The 20384-nt window shown below is 43.4% G+C and overlaps 1 protein-coding gene and 1 long non-coding RNA gene across 2 annotated transcripts; both read right to left on the bottom strand.

The window, feature by feature from the left end:
- Positions 1-11588: 11588 nt before the first annotated feature.
- Positions 11589-19231, bottom strand: LOC112072539 (fibroleukin-like). The gene is given in 5 exon segments (XM_024139941.2): positions 11589-12945; positions 12947-12982; positions 13293-13328; positions 13330-13493; positions 18335-19231. Coding segments are annotated over 5 exon segments (1467 nt in total). The 5' UTR covers positions 19095-19231; the 3' UTR covers positions 11589-12474.
- Positions 15434-18328, bottom strand: LOC139024860 (uncharacterized). Its single transcript, XR_011476237.1, has 3 exons — positions 17687-18328; positions 16703-17409; positions 15434-16353 (listed from the first exon to the last, which is right to left on the bottom strand). It is a non-coding gene; the product is annotated as an uncharacterized lncRNA (long non-coding RNA).
- Positions 19232-20384: the final 1153 nt, after the last annotated feature.

A 20384-nucleotide genomic window follows, 5' to 3' on the forward strand; every position in this document is an offset into this window, starting at 1 on the left:
CACCAAACAATACCCAGACTGTCAATACAACAGCTGGAACAATAAAACAAACACGCACACCAAACATGAGGGAAATACCAGAGGGTAAATAAATGAACATGTAATGGGGGAATTGAAACCAGGTTGGTAGAAAACACAAGACAAAACAAATGGAAAATGAAAAGTGGATCGGCGATGGCTAGAAGGCCGCGTGATGTCGACCACCGAGCGCTGCTCGAACAAGGAGAGGGACTCCGGCGGAAGTCGTGACACATATTTAGTTAATTTTCTGAGTAGGTTTTCCAGTCTAACCTTGTGCATAGGATGTGTCTCGACCTGTTCTGACCATCCAGTCTGTCTTTAGGGCTCTTTAGTGGTTTCATGTCCTCCTTAGTAGTCAGTGAAATCATACACACTTGTTCCTTCTGAGTGCCATAGTAAAGTGTGTTTTCTTCTCATGACTTCAGAGAGCACTCTATTCTAGTAGGTCTTAATATTTGTCTTAGAATAGTGCTGAACAGGCTCTAGTTCTTAGAATAGTGCTGAACAGGGCTTGTTCTTAGAATAGTGCTCTAACAGGGCTTGTTCTTAGAATAGTGCTGAACAGGGCTTGTTCTTAGAATAGTGCTGAACAGGGCTTGTTCTTAGAATAGTGCTGAACAGGGCTTGTTCTTAGAATCAGTGCTTGCACAGGGCTTGTTCTTAGAATAGTGCTTGAACAGGGCTTACTGTCTCTAGTAGAATAGTCTCTTGAACAGGGCTTATTCTTAGAATAGTGCTGAACAGGGCTTGTTCTTAGAATAGTGCTGAACAGGGCTTGTTCGATTAGCAATAGTGCTGAAACAGGGCTTGTCTTAGAATAGTGCTGCAACAGTGACTTGTTTCCATAGCAACTATCGTCTCGTGGGTATTTTGTTGCCGGGTTTTGTTATTACGCCCGTTTATTTTGTGGTACCGGTATTTTTGCYGCACCGTAGTATTGTGTTTATACTGGTGTTCTCTTGTATTAAATACCTTGTCCACGCATCTCAGCTCTCCTGCGCCTGACTCCTTTCACCAGTTACCCACAGCCTTGACAATATGTCTGTATGGAATGGTGCACATTCCCTCATCTTTAATGGCTATTGTTTACCACCACCTGTTGTGTTTACTGAATACAGCACAGAACRTTGTTTTCCTGTGCTGCTACATTATTAGGAGTTAGTAACAAACATAACTCAATGAAGTAGTATTGTTGACAGTTTACCATGATGGAATATGAATTGATAAGAAAAACAAACCTTGTTAATTGTGAACAGTTAGCTACATCTACTGTCCTAACTTAGCTGCATGCCCTCATGCATTTGAAATTCTGAGTTATACACAAATCTAAAAATAATTTCTGAGAAGTGCAGGAACTTGTTTTACTTGCCAAATGTATAATTCACTTGAAGGGCATATTGTTATAGAAAACAAAAACATGGGCAGGTTCCAGAAATCAGTCCAGAAATGTGATGGAAGTCAAGGTTAATGCTGGGAGCGAACCCTTTACTGGACCAGAACCGACCAGATCAGAGATYAATGAGATACAACGTTCTTATGAACTATAAATGGACCATGAAAAACCTCAACATCTGAGCCAAAGGCCAACCATTTGATACTGCCTCAAAGAACCTACAACAGTAGTCACAGGACAGAGGATCAAGTCTATCTATGAACATTTATGTTCAGTACAGGGCCACTATAAATGTCTCTCCCAAAATGAGAATCCTACTTCACGGGACCTGCCAAATCCTACTACCTCTTTAACACAAACACACACAAACACACTAACACAGCACACACCACACACATCACACACACACACAATCACACGACCACGACACCACATCACAAACACACACACACAAACACACACACACACACACACACACACACACACACCAACACCCATCTGGGTGTTTCACACAACATTTTGATGTGTTGAACCAGAAAGGCTGTTGTAGAATCTTTTCTATGTGTTTTAAGATTGAAGAACAATGAATGGACCAGATTAATTTGCATAGAGGACCTATAATACAAGGAGAGGATCAAGACTACGTTTGAATCCAGGGGAAAGAACAATGATCTTAAATGTTTTTCCAGTTTCTCACTGACGAGCAGGTGATGTCACCATGTGACAATGGAGAGAAGGGAACTCTTCAGTCTGTTCTCGGGCCTGTCTTCAAAAGAGTCCGGTGTAGAGGAGTACTGGATCTTAGGATAAATGTTGCCTTTTAGATCATAATGAATATGATTATATAGACAGGGGGACCTGATCCTAGATCAGGAGTCCTACTCTGAGAAGCTTTATGAATACAGGCCCTGGTCTCAACTCCAGGGTGTTCAAATTCAATTGTTTCAGAGTAAATAAACGTCTTTATATATATCACAAAAACCCATTGTCTGGAACTAAACTCTCCAAACTCAACAGTTCTTGGTGCAATCCATAACAATCCTTAGAGTTATTTCCTGTGTATGTATATGCATCCTACAGAGGATGCCTCCAGGACAGGGGTTGGTTGGCTTGGTTCAAATGACGAGCAGACCTTGATGATGCTCTCAGTACACGATATTTTTGTCCTGCTCTGCGGGCTGCAGGACACAAAGGTTACTACAGCTCAGCTTGTGGAGAAAATTCTCTGTGCTCATGATAATGAATACTCGGCGCCCTCTGCTGGAATTTAGCTGTCAGTTTGCCCCTGCAAGCATGCGATTCAATATGATCAATACATTTTTCTAAACGACAAATAAACACAGTGCATGCACTGTTTTAATTCAACAATTCAAATATAGCTAGTATTTTACGTGTCTTATTGCCTCTTTGCTGTTTTTAAAAGTTTAAAAACTGTTTTTTCAGTCTTGCTGAAAAGGATGTTGGGATGTCGTTGTTATGGCAACGTTTTCAAGGAATTCAACAAAACAGAGAGGCTGAGATTTACTGAAGCATTTTATTGTTTAGCTAGCTAGCTACCAACAACATTTACAAATAGCTCTACTTCCCAGACCTAACTTTTATGGCATAATGCTGGATCATTATTTTTGACAAACTTGGAGTCACAGGTGAATAAAGGGACTGTTACAGGTAAGAATAACAGAGTGTAATTGTAACAGTTAACGTTAGCTATCTATAGCTAGTTCTTCTTTCCCCAGCTAGCTAACACGAGTCTGGTCAAATAGTTGTAACTAGTAGTTAGCAGTTTTGAGTAGGAAGCGAATTTTTCGGTTCTGTTTGGCTAAAATGATTCATTCGTATCATCTAAATCCAATGCTCTCTTGCTAGTAAACGGTATATCACAGATAGAACAATGATCATTGACATTGCACCTTGCAAATTGAACACAAACAGTGGTGCACTTCTAGAAAAATGAGTTATGAGTGGAAAAGGTTCATTTGGAGCCTGAACACAGGCCTAGTCTCCAGTTGAAACGGGTTCAATAGCCTTTCTACATTATTTATTTATACTTCTTAGGCCTAACAATTGGCAAAAAATGTGTTGATTTCACGTTGAATTCACGTTAGTTGACACTCAACCAAATGTTAATCAAAACTAAACATTGAACTGACGCCTGTGATCAGTGGAAGTAAGTCTGGAGAGGATAGTGACTTTATCTTACAGTAAGAGCCCACTGGCAGCAGCCATGGTTAGAGAGGTCCAGCAACGCAGCTTGGTTTAGTATTTTCTGTAGGTTCCAGAACACTGATCTGTGTCCCAAATGCACCCTATTCCCTATAGTGGACTACGTTTGTCCAGGACCATTGCGTCCCATATGGGGCCTGATCAAATGTACTACACTATAGGAATAGGGTGCCATTGGGACACATCTAGGTCAAAGACTGGAGCTGGAGCTATGAGGGTTGCAGCAGTCTGTCTTTCATCAGTGTAATGTAGAGTGGATAGAATACACAAGGCTAAGATTTTGTATATTCCTGTAAATACTTTGCAAAGCCAATAAATGTAAAATAATCTTGTAAATGACAAGTAGTTACGAAATTGTCTAGTGCTCTTCTTCTTAGAAGATCATGAAAATGCTGACTAATCCTGTCTGTCTCTGTCTGTCTGCTGTCTCTGGCTGTCTGTCTGCTGTCTCTGTGCTGTCTGCCTGCTCCTGTCTGCTGCCTGCTGTCTCTGTCTGTCTGCTGTCTCTGGGCTGTCTGTCTGCTGTCCTTGCTGCTGCCTGCTGTTCTGGCTGTCTGTCGCTGTCTCTGGCTGTCTGTCTGCTGTCTCTGCTGTCTGTCTGTCTTCTGCCTGCTGTCTCGTCTGTCTGCTGTCTCTGGCTGTCTGTCTGCTGTCTCTTGTCTGCTGCCTGCTGTCTCTGGCTGTCTGTCTGCTGTCTCTGGCTGTCTGTCGTGCTGTCTCTGCTGTCTGTCTGTCCCTGTCTGCTGCTTGCTGCCTGCTGTCTCTGTCTGTCTGCTGTCTCTGGCTGTCTGTCCTGCTGTCTCTTGTCTGCTGCCTGCTGTCTCTGGCTGTCTGTCTGCTGTCTTCTGGCTGTCTGTCTGTGTCTGTCTGTCTGTCTGTCTGTCTTCTGTCTGTCTGTCTTGTCTGTCTGTCTCTGTCTCTGCTCGTGTCGTATGCGTGTCTGTCTGTGGTCTGTCTGTCTGCTGTTTCTGTCTTTCTGCTGTCTCTATCTGGTGTCTGTCTGCGTGCGTGTCTGTCTGTCTGCGGTGTCTGTCTGCGTGTGTGTGACAGGGCCACTATGAGCCAAGCTGGGGAGAGACCAACCCTCCCAGTGGAGGAGGTGAGGAGGAGACTACTCCCTATCAGCCCTGGCTCCTGATGCTGCCCTACAGGAGGAGAGCTGGCCCTGGGCCACACTCACGTCTCTGCAGCCAGCCTTCCAGTGCTTAGACCAGGTAACACATACTCTTTTCACGCTACTGAGACAAACCGAGCCGAGCTGACCTACTGGGCTGACCTAGTTATGCATCCCGATAGTTACTAGAACTCTATCACCTTGACCAGTTGAAACCAGAGGTCTCTTCACAGTCCCCAGGTCCAGAACAAGGCTGGGAAACATTATTATGTATTGTATGTAATATGTATTGTATATGTATTGTAATGCGTATTGTATTATGTATTATATGTAATATGTATTGTAATATGTATTGTATATATTATATTGTATTGTATTTTTCATTGTATTGCGTTTTGCATTGTATTAGTATTGTATTATGTATTGGTAATATCAATTGTATTATGTATTGTATATAGTATTGTATTATGTATTATCTATCTGTTTTATGTATTGTATTATGTATTATGTATTGTATTTTGTATTGTATTATTATGTATTATATGTTGTTTTATGTATTGTATTATATATTGTATTATGTATTGTATTATTATTGTATTATGTTTGTAATTATTTTGTATTATGTATTGTATTATGTAAGTGTATGTATTTTGCTATTGATTATGTATGATGTATATGTTTGTATTATGTATTTGCATTATATATGTATTGTATTGTATTATGTATTTTATTATATATTGTATTATGTATTGTATTATGTATTTATATATATGTATTATGTATTGTATATATATGTATTATGTATTGTATGATATTGTGTATGTATTTGTATTATGTATTGTATTATGTATTGTTTATTGTATTTGTATTGCATTATATATTGTATTATGTATTTTATTATATATTGTATTATGTATTGTTATGTATTTTATTATATATTGTATTATGTATTGTATTATATATTTATTATGTATTGTATTATGTATTTGTTAATATATTGTATTATTATTGTATTATATATTGTATTTTGTATTAATGTATTGTACTATGTATTGTATTATGTATTGTATTTATGTATTGTATTGATTAATGATGTATTTAGTATTGATATGATGTATTGTATTATGTATTGCATTATATATGTATTAGTATTGCTTATGTATTTTATTATATATTGTTTATGTATTGTAGTATTATATTATATATTGTATTATGTATGTATTATATATTGTATTATGTATTGTATTGTATTGTGTATGTATTTGTATTAGTATTGTATTATGTATTGTATATGTATTATGTATTGCATTTATATTGTATTATGTTTTTATATATATTGTATTATGTATTGTGGTATGTATTTTATTATTATTGTATTATGTATTGTATTATATTATTGTATAATGTATTGTAGTATGTATTGTATTATGTATTATGTATTGTATATTGTATTATAATATTGTATTATGTATTTGTATTGTATATTGTATTGTATATTGTATATATATTGTATATGTATTTTATTAATATATTGTATTTGCATTGTATGTTATTGTATTTGTATATTGTATTGTATATTGTATTTGTATTTGTATTATGTATTGTATTTTGTATGTATATTATATTATATGATTGTATTATATTGTATTTTGTATTGTATTATATATGTAGTATGTATGTATTATGATGTATTATATATTGTATTATATATTGTATTATATATTGTATTGTATATTGTATTATGTATTGTTTATGTATTGTATTATGTATTGTATTATATATTGTATTATGTATTGTATTATGTATTGTCTTTTTGTAGTGTTTATGTATTGTATTATGTATGTGATACGTGGTTGGGATACCACTGGGATACAGTTTGTGGTTGTCTCGCCTGTCTATCTCCAGGTAAATGCACTAGCTGTGGTTCTCTGGATGGGAGCATCTGCTGAATGGCTAAATTGTAATGTAAATGTAGTGCTATGTATATTTATGTATATTATGGCTTTTATTTGTTGTGTTGTTCCTGTTTGGACCCCAGGAAGAGTAGCCGTTGCCTCGGCAACAACTAATTGGGATAAATAGTAAATACTAAAAAAACATCAGCCAATGCTGAACCCTTATGAAGGAGAAATGTATTTACATCGCCACTCTGAACCTTATGAAGGAGAAATGTATAAAAATATCAGCCAATCCTGAACCCTTATGAAGGGAAAATGAATAAAACATCAGCCAATCCTGAACCTTATGAAGGAGAAAATGATAAAATATCAGCCAATCCTGAACCCTTTGAAGGGAAAATGTATAAAATATCAGCCAATCCTGAACCTTATGAAGGGAAAATGTATAAAATATCAGCCAATCCTGACCCTTATGAAGGGAAAATGTATAAAACATAGCCAATCCTGAACCCTTATGAAGGAGAAATGTATAAAACTCAGCCAATCCTGAACCCTTATGAAGGAAGAAATGTATAAAACATCAGCCAATCCTGAACCCTTATGAAGGAGAAATGAATAAAACATCAGCCAATCCTGAACCCTTATGAAGGGAAAATGAATAAAACATCAGCCAATCCTGAACCTTATGAAGGGAAATGTATAAAACATCAGCCAATCCTGAACCTTATGAAGAGAAATGTATAAAAATCAGCCAATCCTGAACCCTTATGAAGGAGAAATGTATAAACATCAGCCAATCCTGAACCCTTATGAAGGAGAAATGAATTAAACATCAGCCAATCCTGAACCCTATGAAGGGAAAAGTATAAAACATCAGCCAATCCTGAACCATTATGAAGGAAAATGTATAAAACATCAGCCAATCCTGAACCTTATGATAAGGGAAAATGAATAAAACATCAGCCAACCTGAACCTTATGAAGGGAAATGATAAAACATCAGCCAATCCTGAACCTTATGAAGGACAAATGTATAAACATCAGCCAATCCTGAACACTCTTATGGAAGGGAAAATGTATTTAACATCAGCCAATCCTGAACCCTTGAAGGGAAAATGAAATACAACATCAGCCAATCCTGAACCCTTATGAAGTGAAAATGATATAAACATCAGCCAATCCTGAACCTTATGAAGGGAAAATGTAGTAACATAGCCAATCCTGAACCTTTATGAACTGGAGAAATGTAAGCGAAATGCAGGTACACTGTGTGTATGACTCCAGTGTAAAGCTGTAGAGTATGCCAGTACACTGTTGTATACTCCAGTGTAAGCTGTAGGAGTATGCCATACACTGTTTATACTCCAGTGTAAGCTGTAGAGTATGCCAGTACACTGTTGTATACTCCAGTGTAAGCTGTAGAGTATGCCAGTACACTGTGTATACTCAGTGTAAGCTGTAGGAGTATGCCAGTACACTGTTGTATACTCCAGTGTAAGCTGTATGAGTATGCCAGTACACTGTTGTATACTCCAGTGTAACGCTGTATGATATATGCCAGTTACACTGTTGTATACTCAGTGTAAGCTGTAGGAGTATGCCAGTACACTGTTGTATACTCCAGTGTAAGCTGTAGGAGTAGCCAGTACACTGTTGTATACTCCAGTGTAAGCTGTAGAGTATGCTACACTGTTATCTCATGTAAGCGTAAGTAGCCAGTACATGTTGTATACTCCAGTGTTAAAGCTGTGAGTAGCAGTACACTGTGTATACTCCAGTAAGCTGTAGGAGTATGCAGTACACTGTTGTATACTCCAGTGTAAAGCTGTAGGAGTATGCCAGTACACTGTTGTATACTCCAGTGTAGCTGTAGGAGTATGCATAACTGTGTTACTCCAGTGTAAGCTGTAGGAGTATGCCAGCGTGTTGGCTAGTTCTATGCTGTGCACTACAGCAACCAGTTGATTTCATACACTACCTTAAACACATTATTATAAGCTAACAAATAGAGTCTACCCTCAACCCTGCTGGTGGGTTGGCAGATATAGGCTAGGTCAGGGCTATTTGCCTACTGATGGTTGGAGATATAGGCGGGTCAGGGCTATTTGCCTACTGATGGTTGACAGATAAATGGTGGTCAGGGCTATTTGCCTATGATGTTGACAGATAAAGGCTGGGTCAGGTTATTGCTACTGATGGTTGCAAGATATAGGCTGGGTCAGGGCTATTCCTGCTGATGGTTTGGCAGATATAGGCTGGGTCAGGGCTTATTTGCCTGCTGATGGTTGGCAGATATAAGGCTGGGTCAGGCTATTTGCCTATGATGGTTGACAGATAAAGGCTGGGTCAGGGCTATTTGCCTACTGATGGTTACAGATACAAGGCTGGGTCAGGTCTATTTGCCTACTGATGGTTTGGCAGATATAGGCTGGGTCAGGGCTATTTGCCTGCTGATGGTTGGCAGATATAGCTGGGTCAGGGCTATTTGCCTGCTGATGGTTGGCAGATATAGGCTGGTCAGGGTCTATTTGCCTACTGATGGTTGGCAGATATAGGCTGGTCAGGGCTATTTGCCTGCTGAGGTTGGCAGATATAGGCTGGGTTCAGGCTATTGCCTGCTGATGGTTGCAGATATAGGCTGGGTCAGGCTATTTTGCCTACTGATGGTTGACAGATAAGCTGGGTCAGGCTATTTGCTACTGATGGTTGACAGATAAAGGCTGGGTCAGGGCTATTTGTCTACTGATGGTTGACAGATATAGGCTGGGTCAGGGCTATTTGCCTACTGATGTTTGACAGATATAAGCTGGGTCAGGGCTTATTGCCTGCTGATGGTTGGCAGATATAGGCTGGGTCAGGGCTATTTGCCTACTGATGGTTGACGATAAGGCTGGGTCAGGGCTATTTGCCTGCTGATGGTTGGCAGATATAGGCTGGGTCAGGCTATTTGCCTGCTGATGGTTGACAAATATAGCTGGTCAGGGCTATTTGCCTGCTGATGGTTGACAGATATAGGCTGGGTCAGGCTATTTCCTACTGATGGTTGACAGATATAGGCTGGGTCAGGGCTATTTGCCTACTGATGGTTGACAGATATAGGCTGGCAGGGCTATTTGCCTGCTGATGGTTGACAGATATAGACTGGGTCAGGGCTATTTGCCTCTGATGGTTGGCAGATATAGGCTGGGTCAGGGCTATTTGCCTACTGATGGTTGACAGATATAGGCTAGGTCAGGCTATTTGCCTGCTGATGGTTGAACAGATATAGCTAGGTCAGGGCTATTTGCCTACTGATGGTTGACAGATATAGGCTAGGTCAGGGCTATTTGCCTGCTGATGGTTAAAGATATAGGCTGGGGTCAGGGCTATTTGCCTACTGATGGTTGACAGATATAGCTGGGTCAGGGCTATTGCCTACTGATGGTTGACAGATATAGGCTGGGTCAGGGCTATTGCCTACTGATGTTGACAAATATAGGCTGGGTCAGGCTATTTACCTGCTGGTATGGTGACAGATATAGGCTGGTCAGGGCTATTTGCCTGCTGATGGTTGGCAGATATAGGCTGGGTCAGGCATTTGCCTACTGATGTTGCAGATAAGGCTGGGTCAGGGCTATTTGCCTGCTGATGTTGACAGAATAGCTGGGTAGGGCTATTTGCCTGCTGATGTTGCAATATAGGCTGGGTCAGGGCTATTTGCCTGCTGATGGTTGCAAATATAGGCTAGGTCAGGGCTATTTGCCTGCTGATGGTTGCAATATAGGCTAGGTCAGGCTATTGCTACTGATGGTGACAGATATAGGCTGGTCAGGGCTATTTGCCTGCTGATGGTTGACAGTATAGCTGGTCAGGCTTTGCCTACTGATGTTGGCAATATAGGCTGGTCGGGTATTTGCCTCTGATGGTTGACAGATATAGGCTGGTCAGGCTATTGCCTGCTGATGGTGACAGATATAGGCTGGTCAGGGCTATTGCCTGCTGATGGTTGCAGATATAGGCTGGTCAGGGCTATTTGCCTGCTGATGGTTGCAAATATAGGCTGGTCAGGGCTATTTGCCTGCTGATGGTTGAACAGATATGCTGGTCAGGCTATTTGCCTGCTGATGTTCAGGTATAGCTGGTCAGGGCTATTTGCCTGCTGATGGTTGAAGATCTAGCTGGTCAGGGCTTTTGCTGCTGATGGTTGACAGATATAGGCTGGGTCAGGCTATTTGCCTGCTGATGGTTGGCAGGTATAGGCTGGGTCAGGGCTATTTGCCTGCTGATGGTTGACAGTATAGGCTGGGTCAGGGCTATTTGCCTCGCTGATGGGTATGGCAGGTATATGGCTGGTCAGGGCTATTTGCCTGCTGATGGTTGCAGATATAGGCTGGGTCAGGGCTATTTCCGCTGATGGTTTGCAGTATAGGCGGGTCAGGGCTATTTGCCTGCTGATGTTGGACAGGCTATAGGCTGGGTCAGGGCTATTTGCCTGCTGATGGTTGCAGTAATAGCTGGCAGGGCTATTGCCTGCTGATGGTTGACAGATATAGGCTGGTCAGAGCTATTTGCCTGCTGATGGTTGCAGATTAGGCTGGGTCAGGCTATTGCCTGCTGATGGTTGACAGATATAGGCTGGGTCAGGGCTCTATGCTGCTGATGTTGGCAGCTATTAGGCTGGGTCAGGCTATTTGCCTGCTGATGGTTGACAGATATAGGCTGGGTCAGGGCTATTTGCCTGCTGATGGTTGGCAGATATAGGCTGGGTCAGGTCTATTTGCCTACTGATGGTTGACAGATATAGGCTGGGTCAGGGCTATTTGCCTGCTGATGGTTGGCAGATTTTGGCTGGGTCAGGGCTATTTGCCTGCTGATGGTTGACAGATATAGGCTGGGTCAGGGCTATTTGCCTGCTGTGTTTCATGCGGGATATGGATAACAAAACATTCAGTACTCAGTGCAAATCTGTAAAAAGTTTATTCATGTTTTTATATAAAAGTAAATACACATTTGAATAGGACAATAGAAGGTGAATAAAAAGCTTCTAGTGTAGATACAGTTGTATACATCAAGCTACATAATCATTTATTCTATTCAAATACACCTACACTTTAAACCTTTTCATACAAGTCGAAATACTCCATGTTTTAGTTTTAAACTTCTCTGTGGTCAACTTCTCAACCCCAATACAAAGTTTTTTACCCCAATACAATGTTTTTTATCCCAATACAATGTTTTTTATCCCAATACAATACTTTTTGGGGTACTCATCTTAGGCAATCGCTGTGTACTGCATGAAAATACAGTCCATATATTAGTTATATAAAAGCTATCATACTTTCAAAAATAAATACTGTACATTTCCTCCTTGAACTTGCGGCCTTTAGTTTCCATGCTGCTTAGCCTGTCTAGATGAGGATGCAATGTAATGACATACAGCTAGGTGGCAGTATTATACAGAAAACGCTTTGGACGTACAGATGTCTGGAAACAGTTGCGGTGCCTGCAGTCAACCAATGTAATTATTCTGCAGAAAGCAAACATATCTGACTCCATTTTGTTGCTGTTATGAGTTCAGTAGCACATGGTCCATAGTATGTTGTTTGACCGATAGCCAGACAATTACTATGACTGTGATATCATACATTTGTCTTCGGGGGAGACTTTTCCAACCTTTTGAAGATTTCATTGCTGTTTTCTCACCGGGAACCCAGGTGTCTCAGACTGTCTCTGAACCACGTGGTTGAACTTAACAGTGGGCGGCAGAGAGGTCAAAGGAGCAGAAAGTTAAGAAGAAAAAAGTATGTCAGATCTTTCCGGTCGTTTCCGTTCTCATGCCTCTTTCCTTTAGGGAGCGTAGTTCTTTGGCCGTATCATCATTTTGACGGTCTTGAAGGCCTGCCTGTAGTTGGTGGGGTATGCTTCACTAGACATGTTGTGCCATGTTCCCCAGAAGATGCCGTTCCTCACGCCCTTGTATCTCTTGTGGTAGTATTTCCCATTGAGATTGGCTGACATGCAGGCGTCAAACCACCAGCCAGAGCTGTAGTACGCGCCGCAGTTCCCTGACGGGTACATGTCGTTGTCCCTGTCRGGCGTGGTGAAGAACTTCTGGTCGTGGTTGAAGTGCTTGTTCATGTGCAGCGCGTTGCCGGCCGTGCCACTGTACCCGCTGATGGATAAGCGATACCTCAGGAACTCGTTGGCTACGTAGAACTGGTCGAACTTGGCGTACTCCCGCACCCCTTGGAAGTCCTCCAGTTCGATGCGCAGCACCATGTCCTTGGCCTTGGTCAGGAGGTGGATGCGGTCGTTGCCCCAACCAGAACTCTCCCCGGGGGTCACCAAAGCCCCTCTAGAGAGACAGAGAGAGAAGAGAGAGAGAGAAGAGAGAGAGAGAGAGAGAGACAGAGAGAGAGAGAGAGAGGGCAAGGGCAGGGGAGAGAGAGAGAAAAGGTATAGGTCTGTGTCAGAGGAGTCAACTCTGTCCCAAATGACACCCTATTCCCTACATAGTGTTTGGTCAAAGGTAGTGCATATATAGGGAAAGGTGCCATTTGGGACATAACCCCTGTTTTCCCTGATTCTCACAGGCCAGCAGGCCATTGCATGGAATGTTACTAACCACGGTCTGTCAAAGAGTTTTGTCAAATGGGTTTATTAACCTTGTACTCAGCCCAGGAGCGGTTGAAGCTGACGGTGGCCATTGAGGCGCTGCTGCACCAGGGTCCAGCTGCCGCCGAACGACTCCATGTCGCAGTAGACCTCGAACGTGCCGTTCCTGGGGTCTGGCGTGACCCGGTAGACGCCGTTCCTCCTCTCCTTTAGCATGTTGTAGTCAGAGCAGTCCTTTGGAGCGATGATGACTGTTGTGAGAGAGAGACAGGGCAGGGGGAGGAGAGAGAGACAGAGAGAGACAGGCAGGGTAGGGAGAAGGACAGAGAGAGACAGGCAGGGCAGGGGGAGGAGAGAGAGACAGGCGGGGGAGGGAGAGAGAGACAGAGAGAGACAGGCAGGGGAGGGAGAGGACAGAGAGAGAGAGGGGAGGGAGAGAAGCAAGAGAGGGCGGGGGAGGGGAGAGGACAGAGAGAGACAGGCAGGGGGGGTGGAGGAGAGAGAGACAGGCAGGGAGGGAGAGAGACAGAGAGAGACAGGGCAGGGGAGGGAGAGAGAGACAGAGAGAGACAGGGCAGGGTGGGGGGAGACAGGCAGGGGGAGGGAGAGAACAGAGAGAGACAGGGCAGGGGGAGGGAGAGAGAGCAGGAGGAGGGAGAGAGACAGAGAGAGACAGGGCAGGGGAGGAGAGAGAGACAGAGAGAGAGACAGGCAGGGAGGAAGAGACAGAGAGAGACAGGGCAGGGGAGGGAGAGAGAGAAGAGAAGACAGGCAGGGAGGAGGAGAGAGAGACAGGGCAGGGGGAGGGAGAGAGAGCAACGGTCAGTGTCGAGGAGTAAAGAAAACACTGTTTCCCTCAAAGCACAAGACTCTCACAACCCAGCAGGCCATTGCATGGAATGTTACTGACTTTCAGCCCCAGAGCTGACCGAGCGAGTTGAGCCACGACCGTCAGAGTGTTTTCATATAAGGGGAGGACAGACTTGTCAAACGTGGAAAGTGTAAAATGGGATTAACCAAGGCTGCTGGAGACCCTGCCAGTCCCCACTCTGTGTGTGATAAATGCATCCTGACACCCACTTTTGGAGCTTAGAGCTTTGAGTTTTGGAAAGTGACGCCAGTCGGCTGCTCAGGATAGAGCCTAGGAAGCATGAGAGAGGAGTTGAGTAGCAGAGCACAGAAGAGGACAGAGCAGAGCACAAGAAGAGGACAGAGCAGAGCACAGAAAGAGGACAGAAGAGACTGAGCAGAAGCACAGAAGAGGAACTGAGCAGAGCACAGAAGAGGACTGAGCAGAGCACAGAAGAGGACCGAGCAGAGCACAGAGAAGAGAATAGCAGAGCACAGAAGAGGGGCAGAGCAGAGCACAGAAGAGACAGAAGCAGAGCACAGAAGAGGACCGAGCAGAGCACAGAAGAGGGCAGAGCAGAGCACAGAAGAGGACAGAGCAGAGCACAGAAGAGACGAGCAGAGCACAGAAAGACTGAGCAGAGCACAGAAAGAGGCAGAGCAGAGCACAGAGAGGCAAGCAGAGCACAGAAGAGGACAGAGCAGAGCACAGAAGAGGCAGAGCAGAGCACAGAAGAGGACCGAGCAGAGCACAGAAGAGGACGAGCAGAGCACAGAGAGCAGAGCAGAGCACAGAAGGGACAGAGCAGAGCACAGAAGAGACCGAGCAGAGCACAGAAAGGGCAGAGCAGAGCACGAAGAGGACAGAGCAGAGCACAGAAGAGGACGAGCAGAGCACAGAAGAGGCAGAGCAAGCACAGAAGAGGACAGAGCAGAGCACGAAAGACCGAGCAGAGCACAGAAGAGGCAGAGCAGAGCACAGAAGAGGACAGAGCAGAGCACAGAGAGGACCGAGCAGAGACAAGACAGAGAGGACAGAGGACAGAGCAGAGCAGAGAGCGAGAAGCACAGAAGAGACGAGCAGAGCACAGAAAGGACCGAGCAGAGCACAGAAGAGGACAGAGTAAAGCCAGATAGGGCAGAGCAGAGCACAGAAGGGCAGAGCAGAGCACAGAAGAGCAGGCTGTTTGTGCGTGTGTGTGTGTGTGTGTGTGTGTGTGTGTGTGTGTGTTGTGTGTGTGTGTGTGTGGTGTGTGTGTGTGTGTGTGTGTGGTGTGTGTGTGTGTTGCTGCGTGCGTGCGTGCGTGCTGTGCGTGCATCGAACTGCTGCCCTGTGGTATTAGTGGTTCTCAGAATATGGGCGCCAGGCTGTGACTGACCCAAATATAACAGTCCGTCAGGCAGATGGACAGACAGCCATGCAGACTGATAAAGGGGATTGACAGCAACAGAAGAGCAGCTGTATTATCAAGGAAGTATGCAGAGACATAAAACCCTATCTGGAAGTAACATCGTCCAATGAAAAGCTTGTGCATTCTCACATTACAGGCAAACAGTTCCTAATTCCTACAGAAAAAGGCATCATTTTTAAATAAATGAATAGAGAACATGATTCAGTTAAATGATCCAAAGGTAGACTCCCTCCATGTATGTCCGCGAACACCTTCAGATCCAATCAGAGATAGAAAGCACACTGTTTAGTTGAACTGTGAATTGGGGCTTAATGATCCGGTACAGAGCTGAGATTGTGAGATGTTGTGACTGCTGACGTTCTGTTGTCGTTGACCGACAGTAGAGTTTCCCATATCAAGATAGAAAACGTGGACAGTTAAAGTTTCCCATATCAAGATAGAAACGTGGACAGTAGAGTTCCCATATCAAGATAGAAACGTGGACAGTGAGAGATTTCCCATATCAAGATAGAAACGTGGCCAGTAAGAGAGAAGGCTGTTCAACAACAGAACACACAAGCACTACTGCACATTGATACTGGACGCTCCGACTCTTACTGCAAACACTTTATATGGCCTGTTTCTCCATCATCTTTACGTTAATCACTTTTGACATATCTTGTCAAGCTATCCAGAGTAATGTGCAGAGCTCGTTATAGGAAACATGACAGATTCATCTAAGACAAGTGCTTCTACATAGTGTTTCTGATCTCACCATGACCAACGTCGGAAGGCAACACATTGCATCATCTTGTTGGCAAGTGTAATAAAGGAGTTAGCTGTTCACACTGAAATGACCGCACCGGTAACACTGTCCCAATGTTCACACTGAAATGACCGCACTGACACTGTCCCAATGTTCACACTGAAATGACCGCACGGTAACACTGTCCCAATGTTCACACTGAAATGACCGCACGTTAACACTGTCCCAATGTTCACACTGAAATGACCGCACGTTAACTCTGTCCCAATGTTCACACTGAAATGACCGCCGGTAACACTGTCCCATGTCACACTGAAATGACGCACGTTAACACTGTCCCAATGTTCACACTGAAATGACCGCACGTTAACACTGTCCCAATGTTCACACTGAAATGACCGCACGTTAACACTGTCCCAATGTTCACACTACTGAAATGACCGCACGCTAACACTGTTCCAATGTTCAGACTGAAATGACCGCACGTTAACACTGTCCCAATGTTCACACTGAAATGACGGCACGTTAACACTGTTCCAATGTTCACACTGAAATGACCGCACGTAACACTGTTCCAATGTTCACACTGAAATGACCGCACGTTAACACTGTCCCAAGTACACTGAAATGACCGCACGTTACACTGTCCCAAGTACACTGAAATGACCGCACGTTAACACTGTCCCAAGTACACTGAAATGACCGCACGTTAACACTGTCCCAAGTACACTGGCTGGAGAAATCACACTGCTGCGGGAGTTATCCATTTCAAAAGGATCTCACATGTGTTTTTCAGATAATAGCCAATGGAGGAGATGGTTGTCACATGCTTTAGGAATGGATGGATGGATGTAATATGTTATATGATTCCTACTGAGGGGACACCTCTAGATGGAAATGGAACTTTGATATGACCAGTTTGCATTCCATGATAATGGACATGGGGTTTTCAGTTCAGATCTCCAAAATGAAGTACCTTACAGTGGTCTACAGTATTGAAACTGACTGGAAAATTATTAGTTTCAAATTGGTTCCTATTAAGCCCATATGAAAATATGCATATCTCTTTCCACGGAAGGACCACTGAAAATATCAGAATATCCACACTCAAAATATCAGAATATCTCACACTCAAAATATCAGAATAGCAGAATAATCACACTCAAAATACAGAATATCTCACACTCAAAATAGCAGAATATCTCACACTCAAAATAGCAGAGTATCTCACACTCAAAATAGCAGAATATCCACACTCAAAATATCAGAATATCCACACTCAAAATATCAGACTATCTCACACTCAAAATATCATTATATTTCACACTCAAAATATCAGAATATCCCACACTCAAAATATCAGATATCACACTCAAAATATCATTATATTTCACACTCAAATATCATTATACACACTCAAAATATCAGAATATCTCACACTCAAAATATCATTATATTTCACACTCAAAATGTCAGAATATCTCACACTCAAAATGTCAGAATACACACTCAAAATATGAAAATATCTCACACTCAAAATATCAGAATATCTCACACTCAAAATACAGAATAAACACTCAAAATATCAGAATATCCCACACTCAAAATATCAGAATATCCCAATGCGTTTTGAAAGATAAAGTGTGAGGAAATGATGTAATTCACTTGTACAGTAGCAGTGTTAGTTAAGGACCATGCATAAATAAAGGGTGATGATCTTGAGTTAAACCTGCGATTCTCCTTTTGATACGGCAGAGTACTCCCACTCAGTACAGAGGCTGGCATACTGTAAAATACTGCATGCAGTGCATGAAAGCCTGGTTTTAAATAAGTCTGTCTGACTGAAGCTTAGAGGAGAACAGTAGGTTAGCAATAACAAGAGATGAGAGGAGCTTCTAGAAGAGAACAGAGGGGCTATTTTCAATAACACTTTCACCCAGGGGAGTTCTGCAGTTTACAGAATAATTATAGTTTAGTAATAACACAGGGTTTTGTAAATCAGTTAAAGGTTATACAGCATTTTACTGTCAAATTCTCAAGAASCTATTTGTTGAATKAAATAAAGAGAATAAGTAAATAGACGTACACTGAGGAGAGGGCTGGACGGCACACTGGTGGTTACAGTTGTTGCTGAGCTTGTTGATCACTCCAGTGATGTTCTCCACCTTGCTGTCCACCATGGCCTCCACGTTCCTCATGTTGATGAGGCTTAGTTCCTCTAGACGGCCCTGCAGAGCCGTGATCTGGCCCCGTGCGTTACGCAGGCTGCTGGACATCTTGTTCATCTTCACCTGCATCCCAAACACAGAACCGCTGGTAGAGCCAGTGCCTTTGCCAGTACCAGAACCGGTGCGAGTGCCAATGCCATCCCCATCAGGTCCTGTGTTGGTTCCCCCGTCTCCTCGTTCCTCCTTACTGGTGCTAGACTGTATTTCCAGAAACCCTGGTCCCATCCCCGTACCGGGACCCCCTGCTGCCTCCCCGCTGTCCCTCTGCAGGCTCTGGTCAGCCTGCTGCCGGCACTCCAGACAGTCCCTCTTCAGCCGGTTCACCGTCTCCTTCAGGCTCTGCAGCTCCTTCATGGTCTTCTCCAGCATCCTGAACTGCTTGGGCAGCTGGATGGTCAGTGGAGGCAGGGTGATCTGGTAGGGGCAGTCGTCCTCTTCTCCACACTGGCCAGAAGGCTTCATCCTCACAGGGCAGCCCCCTGAAACCTCTCCTGTACCAGGCTTATCCTGGACCTTATCCCATCTCTGGGCTCCGTCTCCTGGGTCTGCTGCAGAGCTCCATGGGACTGCCAGCAGAAGAGTGGTGGAGGCCACAACACACAGCACGACCAGCCTCATGGTGTGTGTTTGACTGAGTGAGTGAGTGAGTGAGTGAGTGAGTGAGTGAGTGAGTGTTTCTCAGCTACGCAGTCAGAGAGAGCGAGAGCAGCGTGAGAGCAGCCTGCAGGAGAGTGAGTGCAGGAGACTGCCTCCTGCCTGAGATAGTTGTGTCATTAATATCAGGGGAGAGAGAGGGAGGGGGGATGGGAGGGGCTGTGTTGCGTAATTCCACCACTCCATACCAGCAGCAAAGTCAAACATTTAAAGAGAAAGTAGGAAGGCAGAGTTCTGACTGAGCTGCAGTCCTTTTAAAAGTCAGCCCATTTCCCTGAACAGACAAGTGAGTCASTACAAAGGAATTAAGATTCTCTCCTGTAGATTCTCTCCCCCATCTTGTTGTTTTGCTGTTTTGTGTTCTTGGATATTTAGCCTGAACTAGGACACTAAGCCCTTTCTGAAGTGGTAAAAGTGGTTGGTTTGAGGGTCTTAGAGGGTTGATACTAGATCACCTGAACAGAGAGAAAGGCTATGGTCCTGCATTGCACTTGTTTCATCTCCGAGCTCCAATCTCACTGTTGCTGTGGATCAACACCAATGTTTCTCTTTCCTTCTTAACTCTGGTCTCGTCGCCATGACAGTTTTAGATTCAATGTATGAACATGACATCACCAGATCTCTAATGTCTGAGAAAGACTMATTTGTATACAGAGCGTCTTCTCTCTGCCACGACCAGTTGTTCGCTCTTCCTACTGACGGACTCAGTTTGTGGTGGGTTGTGGGATTCCTGTAAAGTGGGCTATAGCTTTTCACAAGCTGGAAGTCATTCACGCTATATTATTCCACAGTAGGGTGTTTCATTCAGGATTAGTCATATTGAATGTGATGTAATATTTGCAATTCAAACCCTCTATTGAAACTCACGTTATACACCTTAGTTTTGGGTCAAAGGTGAGATGACAGTAGAGCCGTGAAAGATAAACATAACAGCTCAGATCCTGTAGCAGGCTGAAACTGGCAGTGTCCCAGGGCTCTGTGTGGTGGCGGTCATGGGTCAACGTCAGCCATCTTGTGATCAGGAAGTATTGTCCCTCTGAGCCAGACGGGCTGCACATTAACGAGTCCTCCTCACCTGCAGGAAAAGCACTTGACTTTACGAATAAAGTGACTGTTATCGTTATTCCTACGATATCTATGGAATAGTCTACTGTTCATGACTCATCCTCATGAATATTGTAACTGTCTGGAACTCTATATAACTGACAGGGAAACTGTTTTTGTTGTTGATAATTGAAACTTTTCAACTATCCA

The sequence above is a fragment of the Salvelinus sp. IW2-2015 genome, unplaced genomic scaffold (genome assembly GCF_002910315.2).
Source record: "Salvelinus sp. IW2-2015 unplaced genomic scaffold, ASM291031v2 Un_scaffold1953, whole genome shotgun sequence".
In the NCBI taxonomy this organism is placed as follows: Eukaryota; Metazoa; Chordata; class Actinopteri; order Salmoniformes; family Salmonidae; genus Salvelinus; species Salvelinus sp. IW2-2015.